Raw genomic sequence first — 10,650 nt, 5'->3', positions numbered from 1 at the left:
TAGAGGGAAACACTGTAAACTAACTACGCTTTAATCTTCAACAGGATTAACTAGTTAGTTTGAAGTTAATGTAAGTGGTGAAAGTCAAAGACACCAGAGAGCAGTTAAAACGATTTCTTTCTCCATAACATTTACACTGACATGTCTAGTGCTTTTATTTTCCTTGCAGTCTAAAACAATGCAAGAAAAGAAGAGAAGAAAAACAACCCACACCGTTTTTTTTCGGTGTTGTCGAGGTCATGGCAACATATTGTTGGTGGAAACAGTGAGTGCATTAATTTAAGCAGCAGTTGACCGTGAGTAAAGATGGACACACAGGACCACCAGACAACTTCAAATGAACTTCAGGAGCGACTTCAAGCTCTGACAGAAGAAAATGTAAGTAATTACACTAGTCAGTCTTAATATGCAGAGGTTAATTTACACTTTCTCCTCCTGAAATGTCTTTCTCTATCACTCTGGGTAGTTGGTTTCTGAAGTAAGCTAGCTTAATGGGGGAAATATGAACAGGCAACACACGTAGAGGCTGTTAGCATAATGTTGTCTTTGATATGTAACCTTAGCTACAATACAGCCAACATGGTAGAAAATGTGTATAATGTGTAATTTCTGTTCACCTTACTTTAGTTGCAGCTGCGTGACAAAAATGAACGCCTTTTCACCAAAGTGGGCTACCTGGAGAGCAGACTGGGCCACTTGGCCAGCTCCAACACAGATCTGTCCTGCAGGCTGGTCCAGAGTGAAGAGGAAAAACTCAAGGTAGAGTTCATATGTGCAATGTATGTATCTGTTCAGTATAGAACCAGAAAAAATTCTCTTCCCTGTCCAATTTGTTTTAGATATCTAAGGAGTTTGTGGAGGAGAAAATTCTGACAAACAAGATGAAAGAGCAGTTTGAAGAAGAGAAGTTTGAGCTGAAAAACAAGGTGAGGGTTTGGTTGAAGTGATGTAGTGGTACACCAGAAGTGGGTGAAATGTAGACTTTATTTGATCAGTGAGGATTTTAGGACAAGAAGCTTAAATATGCCTATAAACGCTTGTGGAAAACGTTTACTCAGGGTTAAATTGAGTTTTCAGTGTTATCCTGAATCTGCCTGTGCTGCACTGTCTCCCCCCCCCCCCTTAGATATTGAACCAAGCAGGTGGAATAACAGAGCTTGAGATGGAGCGAGACAACTTATTCAGGGAACTCCAGTCTGCTGAGGCTCGTCTGAAAGTGGGAGAGAAGAGCGGCCAAGACTGGACAGAGGAGTACGCCACACTGAAGAAGAACTACCTAGCTCTGGCTAAAGCCCATGATGAAGAGCTGGCCCAGAGTGAAGAGCTAAGTGCTGAGCTGCTGGCACTGGCCCAGGCCCAGGACGCCCTCCGTAGGCAGCTGCAGGAGCAGCAGCAGAGTGTGAAGACTACCACCCAAGGCCTGCACGGTGAGCTGGACAGGGTGCGGGCCTTGATCAGCCGCATGTCACGTAACAGGGTCAAGGTGAGGCCCAGACAGTGTGTTCATTGACATCTTCACTGCTCTTGAGATGCAGAGGAAATGTAAATATGAATGGGCAAAAGGGACTTTTAGTCCCTAGTTTAATTCCTTTTAAGTTAAGTTCATGTCACTCCATAGTTTCTGGAACTTTTGCTGGAACACAGATCATATTAAGTGCAATCTCAGCGATCCAAAACATTTTTTTTATTCAGTTTCAACATAAGCAGAACATGTTCTTGTCCATGTGTAAAATGATAAAGCAAAATTTGACTTATGAAGATCATGTTGCTAATATTTCTCCAAACAGTTCATGCAACCAGTGCATGCTGATTTACTGAACCTTTGTGTATACAAGACTAATATTTCCCACATCATTTCCCATGTTTTACTCACTGCCAAAGCTTTGATCATGCAAGAAAGTGAATGTGTTTTTAGAGGCAAGAAAAGAGCATATTTAAAAAACACATTTTCTTTTGACATAAACATTTTTTTTAATAATAATACTAATTTATACTTTATTAAACCCGCAAGGGGAAATTACAATGTTTTCACTCTGTTGTTATTACACACATATGCTCAGTACCTATACATGCACTAATGGAGAGATGTCAGAGTGAGGGGGGCTGCCCGGAACAAGCAGTCGGGGGTTCGGTGCCTTGCTCAAGAGAACTAATATGTTCTATTTGAAATATTGTTTTATTTTAAATGTTTATTCCATTTTTATATCATCACTGTTACAGCTTGAGGATCTGGCAGCTTTGGACAAGGAGCAAAAATCTATGGAAAAAACTGTTAAGTATTTTTGTACAAAACATATATATCAACACATATGTTTAACAGGCATTAGTAAACTAACTGCCGCCTTTTGTTTCTTCTTCATATGCTCTCACATAGCTACTTGGAAACCAAGATGAGATCAAAGACATGCTGGAGAAAATGAAGAACAGCTACGAGGAGCAGCTGAAGAAACTGGAGGTGAAAGTGTAAGGCCCAGACAGTGTTTGTCATTTACTCGTGCACAAACTTAATTACGATGAAACATCATTATCTTTCCATTTCCAGGCATCAAAACAGCCAAACCCATCTCAGGATCTATGTCCCAGTGTTCATCCCACATGCATATCTGCTCTGTGGTTCCTCTTTGATTTTTTTTCTAAGCTGTGGCTTTATTTGCTGTGTGTGTGATGTGGTCTCTTTGTGTTGCCCCTGTGATGTGGCTGTCTGTGGATTTTGGTCACTACTCTCTTGTTGTTGAGCATGTGTTTGGTCATCAGGGTGGCAATGGGGAAAGCCCACCAGGAGAACAAGAGAGCGATCCACAATCAACAGCAAGAACTATTTGAGCAGAGTGGGGTGAGTATGAACAATCCCATACTGATTTACAAAACATTTCTCAAATGATTGTAGATATTATCATTGCAACCTCTGAATTAATGTTTACTTGGTGGAAATGTGTCAAATCATGTTTTTCTTATTTTTATCCAAGGCCCTGATGTGCTCTCAGAGCCAAGTGAAGGAGGTAGAAGAAGAGAACTCAATGCTGCAGCTTCAAGTCAAAGAGCTGAATGAGGAATACCGTGCAAGGCTTGTGTGCTATTTACAGGACTTAGCTGTGAGTTGCTGTGCTCACACAATCATTTCTACAAAGTAATGTGGGGCAATGTTTAACACAACATCCTTGTCAATGTCTTAGGAGTACATTGATGGAGTTGGAGAAGGTAAAAGCCCTTCAGAGACTTCTGAGATGAGGGCATACGTGGACAGCATGCTCCAGGATGTTCGTTCATCCTACAGGGTCAGGGAGGAACAGCTCGCCTCTGCTGCTCGCTCCTATAAGAAGAGACTTCAGAAGATCACCAAGACCCATCATGCTCTCCTTATTGCATACAGGTGAGTATGCAATAAGCCTACTTGTTAGTGTAGACACGGGTATGTATCTTTTTGTGCCCTGCTTTTCAGTGTTTAGACATATTCCATAAACATGCTGCTGAAACTTAGCCTGTTTGACACCAGACCGTTCTCAGTTGTAACTGAGAGTGGGTCTGGGCAAGGTTCATTCACAGCCCATCACCAATGGACGCCGCTCAAATGCCTCTGGGCGCAATTGGAAAGTCCTTCAACCAATCAGACCAACGATCTGGGTGACGTAGCAGTGACAGCGGCATCAACGGGTTGCTGCGCTTCGGTGGCCGTCATGTTGAATGTAAACATAAAAGCTGCTTGCCGTCGCTGCACTATCGTCATCGTGTAAAGCCCGCCTCAACGGTTGTGATTGGATTTGGAAAAATTGGAAATGGGCTTGAATGGGCTCTTGGCCAGACGGACTTGCAGAGCAAATTTGCCGGAAGTTCGTCATGGTTTTCCCAGGCTAGCTGAAACTTGCTACACCAGTATTGAGTGAATGAATAACGAACTCAGTGCTTTTTTGGGTACTGAATTACGTCGGTGCTACCGAGGACCGATTCACGTTAAATCAATCGGTGTGAAATTTCGGTACCTGAGAGCGTGTAAGCACAAGCTTATCTGTCCTCTCTGCATGTTGACAGACAGCGGGGCTCAGCTCTGACACGCAGAGGTGCGGTGCAGAGCGAAGCAAAGTCACAGTGAGTCACGGCAATGCCGATAAAGCAGGTGTGGTTACAGTTTTCAAAACTCCACGAAGACACCATTTGCTGCAATATAATATAAAGGCAAGGCGAAAGCGGTCGCGGTGCGGTTACACTTCCTCTGAGACAGGCAGGCACCACAGTGTTCTCAATGCACTGGTGACTGTCTGACAGGCTGGAGGTTGTAGGGCAAAGCAAACTTTATTTCTATAGCACATTTCAGCCACAAGACAATTCATAGTGCTTTACATAAAACATTAAACCTACATTGTGTAATTTTTTGAGTGGATTCTTAGCAAAAAACCCCTTTGTTCTTTCACAAATATGTACTCATTCATGTGTAATTACATCCACCAACTAATCAAAGTATTCTCGTAAGCGTAGAATCTGCCATTCAGAATCATTCAGAATACATACGAGTGATTCGCTCGAATGACGGCAGCCATGTAGCGCCTCCATCTTTAAAATACATTAGCCAAAGAGGGACATACCTCCACATTTCGCCCTCTTACACTCAGTGGCACCGTGACGAATGCAAGAGGGAGATTCAGTCTTAATTCTTACACACTGTAGCTTTAAAGAGCAGTTAAAAAGAGATAGAAAATAAATACAGGTTAAAATGGAATAAGATAATATAAATAAAATACTTTAAAATCTTTAAAATACAAATACAACAATAAAGGTTCCTGTGCCGTGTAAGAAATTAATATATGATTATTTGATTGTAGTGACGGGTTTGGGAGGAGGAAGGGAGGTGTTTTATGTTGTGTGGAGTTTAAAAATTTTCTAAGTAAATGACAAAATGTTCTAAGTAAACCGGTACCGGTAAAAATGTGAACAGTACCCAATCCTAGTCAGGAGCCCTTAGTACAAAGTCATGTTTACTTGTGACTCTTCATAACAAGTTGCATATCTATGAGTTGTGAACATGTGAGATATTTTCCTTTCCTTGGTATTTAAATGATAAAAAAGCAAAGATTAGAGGGGTAGGGTACCAGCACTGCCAACAACAGCAAATTACCAGTTAATCCATAATGAGTAACTGGCCACATCGATACACTGTGTTCTTTAGAGTTCAGAGGGAGTTGGTCTTGGCCAAACCAGAGAGCGGTCTTGACCCTGGACCCCCAGAAGCCTGCTTCAGCCTGGAGCCCACTGAGCTCCGACATGAAACTGAGAAGGAGCTCCAGCACCTTCGCCAGGACAAAGCGAGGCTGGAGGGTCAGCTGCAGGTGGCCCGGGAGCAGGTGGGGCAAAAGATAGATGGCTGCTTTGAAGTGGGTTGATCTGCTTTTGTTTTGTCTGGTGAATGCTTGTATTTGGTCTGTTGGGATTCTTCTTTGTGTCCATACTTCCTTATAAAGCCAAACTGCATTTGTTTTGTGAGCAGTGAACTGGAAAAAAAATGACTTCAAAGTTTGTGTCCTACGGCAACAAAAAGCTTTACTGCTGCAGAGGTGGACTGCAGATCCTGTAGGAGCACTGATAGATGGGTTGCTATTAAATCTTAACTGGGTTGTTGTCATGGTGACTGTCGGAGCAGTGTCACCAGTTAGTCAGTGCATTTACATGCACAGCAGCAACCAGGGTATGGTTATTCGGTTAAGTGAAAAACCGGGTTATGCTAGTTCTCTCCATATGCATGAGCGGGGAAGAATGATGGGAGTAACTCATCCTCCGGTACAGTACGTGGTGCTCTGCTAACGTACGACTGGTCAGCAAAAGGCTTTTTCTTCCGGTTGACAACATGGACAACATGGTCTTATAATTATAATTCATCCAAAGCGGGAGAACATGGATGACTTTTCAGTGCTGTACATTTCGTTAATTTTGTATGCCTTACACCGAATGCTCTTTGCTCCCGCAGGCCCGTTGCTGATTCGGGCAACGCTGTTTTGTTGTATCATAGCAACAGTTTGTATCTCCACTCACAGGGTAGATGCTAGATCGGAGCCGCTAGACGTCAAAGGACGTGCCTCGTGGCCCGCCTTATTCTGCCCTATTCTGCCTCTGATTGGCTTACCCTGGTATTCTTTCTCTAACCCTAACCAATCCCCACTCCCCATGCCTAAACCTATCGACCATTCTAGCAGATCCGATTTAGCATCTACTCACTCACAGCGATAACAGATTATTTCCCGGTCAAAAACCACTACTGCGGGGTGGGGAGGGGCAGTTATAACCTACGGGGCATACGCAGACGCGCAACCCGATCTTACCCGAGTTAAGGTGTATACATGCTAGAATACCCCGGTTACTAATGGAGTTATCTAGGTCTGTTAACCGTGTTATGAGAACTCCGATTTTAACCGGGTAAGGCGTTTACATGGCGTTTGAGTAAGGCTGGGTATCCTTAAAACATTTGCGATACTGGTACTGATATCATTACCGTGACTTCGATACCGGTTCCTATACAATACTTTTTTCGATACCAATTTTATAAAACAAAATTACAACATTACGGCACAAATCTTTTTTTTTATTTTTCAGCTCCTAATACATGAGCCTGTGCTTAAAGGGGTGATAGAATGATTATATAGGGTATTTCACAGTGTTCCTTAAGGTCTCCTAATTCGGTATGTAACATTGGTTAGGCTGATAATTGCCCAAGTGCTATTCTCTGGGCCCTTAACTACCTTGTGAATATGGCTTTATTTGGAACAAGAGCTTTTCTCCCAAATATGGTATGCTCATGAATATTTAGATGAGCTGCGAGCTGATTGGTGAGCAAACCACATACACATACATTGGAGACGAGACAGCAGGTCTCATATTTCAGACACTGCAACGTTATACATTGTTTGTCTGCTATTTCGTTACTAAATTAACTTCAGAACACAGAAATAGTACAGAGTACAGAAATCAACTATATAAAGCTCAAATATGGGCCGTTTTACGAAAATTGATGGCTAATTGCAAATTTGGTAAGACGTGTCGGACTGGGCTCCTCGTTAACGAAAACGAGGTGGGGAAAAAACATTGTCGTTAACTGAAATAAAAACAAAAACGAGGCATTACAAAAAAAACGATAACTAAACTAAAACTGTAATGTCTGTTTGCAAAACTAACTAAAATAAAATAAAATGATTGACCTATGTCTTCGTCTTTGTCAATGTCTTTCATAGATCAAATAACGTTATATCTTTCCGACCATGACATTTCCCATAGACATGTATAGTTTCCGACTGGGAACCCAGAAATTCCGACATTCCACGTCAAATTGAACACAACATGTCCGTGCCACTGCCCCTCGCCTGGCATCATGGCGGTACCAAAAGTCAGAAGAAAGCGGCAGTCCTAGCTATTTGATTATGACTGTGTCAGATAAAAGCAAGTGCCTTGCAGTGGAAGGTGGTAAAATATGTGGTCAATTTATTACAGGGGAAAATCCCACGAATTTGAAAGTACATTTGAGAAGCACACACAAGCTAGGAGGCTAACCTAGCTTACCTTAACAAGGTAAAGAAGAACGCAAAGTCCCCTTTCCTCAAAACAGAAGCTAACCCCGGTACAGGGCATGGATGTATGGGTACAGGGCCAGGCAGCATGACAGAGACAACAGCAGGACAGAGAACACTACAGGAGGGCTTTCACCGGCGACCCGATAGCTGCTGGTTAGTAAATACACTAAAAGCAGGAGGAAGCGTGGGTTAATATGTGGATTGATACTGGGATGTCTACACAATTGTGTGAGTCGATTGACTTCAAAAGGTTCGCCAATTTACTCGAACCAAAGTTCAAAACACCTGTTCATGTCTTCTTTAGTCTGTTGGCTATTTAGGTTTTTTTCCTGGAACATGTCACTTACACATTTTGCACTTACTGCGGCGTTGATGTTTACATATTTATGACCATATGTAGGCTACATTTTATGTACTGGTGTTATTGTTGAATACATTGTGAATACATATTTCTAAAATTGTATGATGTTTTTGTTGAGTTATTATTACACAATACTTTTTCTGACCTTTTTGAATCCCCTGACAAATAACCCATATTACATTAAAAAGACTAAAACTAATAAAAACTAAACTAAAACTAAGCATTTTCAAATAATAAAATAAACTAGCAAACCCGCTTTAAAAACTAATTAAAACTAAACTGAATTTGAAAACAAAAAGTCAAAACGAAATAAAAATAAAAACTAATGAAAAATGCGAAACTATAATAACCTTGGGAGCTGGCCGGCTCCCAAGGTTATTATAGTGAATTTATATTATATACTTATATTACAGCTACCCTAAGGTCTTACAATCCTATGGGTAAAGATCGCGCCTAGCTAGCTACACTTTCGGCATAACTATAGTATATTTACACTTTGAATTTCGTCACGGCATGTATATCACAGCTACTCTAAGGTCTTACAAAGCTTAGCTAACACTTTTGTCCAATTTCAGTTTAAGGCATTTTTGTGAATTTCAGAGTTCTCGTTAGGAGGAGGCAAGCTAGGTCTCATTGATAGCGCTCCATCCAGCACACTCGCGGATAAGAGGCGTTTATTTCCCTGATCGTTTGTTTAAATAACTCAACACACATATCCATTATAAGATTAACTGGAACCTGTGGTAAGAGATTGGGTGCGTAACAAGCTCTCTGACCGTGCTCTCACTCACACAAACCGGCCATTTAGCAGGAAGAAGGGAAGGAGGACAGCGAGCTACAGGCCCTGGAACTCAGTCAGGGCAGCGGCGTTTGGTAGTCCAGTAACCCAGAAACGGTGACCGACACACAGTCGGACAAAATTTGCAATTAGCCATCAATTTTCGTAAAACGGCCCATATTTGACCTCTACATAGTTGATTTCTCGCAAAAAAAAGTCTCAGAAGTGAATTTTGTGATAAAATAGCAGATTAACAATGTATACAATTTCTGAGATCTACGCGACCTATTCAGAAGACTACCTGATCTCAGATCAGTGGTGTAGTCTATGTAAATGTTTGGGCGTGACAAAGGTAGAGACCAGAGCCAAATGAGGAGGAGCCACCGAGTTGACGTCAACTCAGTGGTTCGTTGAGATTCGCCCGTTTTCAGAGGCAGGTTCAAATTGTGAGATTTGCAGAGGAAAGAGGTGTCAATGGGATTTTGAGGTTCTATGTATGTCCCAGTTACCCACCTAACTGTCGTTATTCTTTTTTTGGGATATACACTCATTTGAACTGTAGGGCAGTGACTTCCAACCAGCAGGGACTCCAGGAAGTCACTGCATCCGGGCCAAGAAATATTCAAAGCGTCTGACATCCCTTTAAGAAAAATAAAGTTCATAAAATGTAATTGAATGAAAGCCTGACCTTTAAATATGCATAACAGTTTTCACTTATTAGCAAAATATTGCATCTCAGATTCTGTTTATGCCGCACACTTTAAATCTTCATTGATATTGCTTCATTGTTTTACATACATACTGTTTATGTGTTTATGGGGATTCAAGACCTTCACCTTGACTTTTCTGTTGCAGGTGGCTGTCTTAAAAATGCCTGTTCAGAATTTAAGCCAACAGGAGTGAGTGTCATTTTTGCATTTTACCAATTGACAAATGTGGTCAGCTGTGGATTGTGTCATAAAAAGTTATGAAAAATGTAACTTTATCAGCTCGGCATGCGAAGAATCCTGGACGGACATAAGGAAACAGCTGAGGGAGATCACAGACTCTACACTGGTAAACAAACTCCTTACAGTTTGGATTGTCAAATTTCGTTCTTCACACAAAAAACACAATTTTACAACCTTACTTAAAACCTTTAGTTTGAAGAAATAAACTATTTTCGGGGATGAAGGTGATTTGAAGACTTTCTTTTTTTTAAACAGGTGAACTCTGAGAAGGAGCGCACCCTTCTCATCACCAGGGCAACAGTTGCAGAGGCGCAGGTGTCGGAGTTGCAGGACTATATTGACAACCACCTGGGCAGGTCAGGAAGTCACTTGATGTGTTAAGTCATATGGTGTTCATTTTCAGTAGAGCATTGCATTGAGCTTTACCACTACCTGCAGGTATAAAGAGGAGATCTCACATCTCTGCAGACTGCATGGGATACAGGAGGCCGGGCGTTCCCAAAGTGCTAATTCATCACTCCATTAAGAAAACTGGCCACAAAATCTGAATCCCAGTCATATATTGCAATGTAATTTAACATTATACTGTTTTTAAGTTAAATCTCATACATATTAAATCTCAGATTTAAACATTTATTTAATTGAAATCATACACAAACAGTAAGCTAGTTTTATTCAAATTAAAACTGATTCTTTTCTAAGTGGATTCTTATATATATATATATATATATATATATATATCTAACTGAATACCTTGTTTTGACCGGAGAATGTATGGTGTGTGTTTACACCATCACTAGGTGGTGCTGCTCATACTGGTGGTTTTTCTATGAAAGGCCCCCAAAGAAATCTGGCCTTGAGAAAAAAATGCCTGGAATGTTTGTAAAGCTTATGTCAATTTCACGAGCTCGGGAGAAGAAAGCGTGGTGACAATGAGGGGTCATTCTGGTGAGAATAATGTCATTACATGTTACCCAGACACATACACGCCTGTGAATACTTTCCCTCAGTGCC

At 41.3% G+C, this 10,650-nt stretch overlaps 1 protein-coding gene across 1 annotated transcript; it reads left to right on the top strand.

Moving 5' to 3' along the window:
* Positions 1-216: 216 nt before the first annotated feature.
* On the top strand, positions 217-10,522 carry ccdc78 (coiled-coil domain containing 78). Its single transcript, XM_078280057.1, has 15 exons — positions 217-378; positions 628-759; positions 840-926; positions 1,127-1,483; positions 2,221-2,271; positions 2,375-2,463; positions 2,755-2,833; positions 2,967-3,092; positions 3,174-3,370; positions 5,159-5,333; positions 9,542-9,585; positions 9,676-9,742; positions 9,892-9,992; positions 10,075-10,139; positions 10,437-10,522. Exons 1-15 carry the CDS (start codon positions 307-309, stop codon positions 10,520-10,522), a joined length of 1,728 nt encoding a protein of 575 aa, XP_078136183.1. The 5' UTR covers positions 217-306.
* The last annotated feature ends 128 nt before the right edge of the window (positions 10,523-10,650 follow it).

The sequence above is a fragment of the Sander vitreus genome, chromosome 21 (genome assembly GCF_031162955.1).
Source record: "Sander vitreus isolate 19-12246 chromosome 21, sanVit1, whole genome shotgun sequence".
Taxonomy (NCBI): Eukaryota; Metazoa; Chordata; class Actinopteri; order Perciformes; family Percidae; genus Sander; species Sander vitreus.
This window is presented reverse-complemented; position numbering and strand designations above follow the sequence as displayed.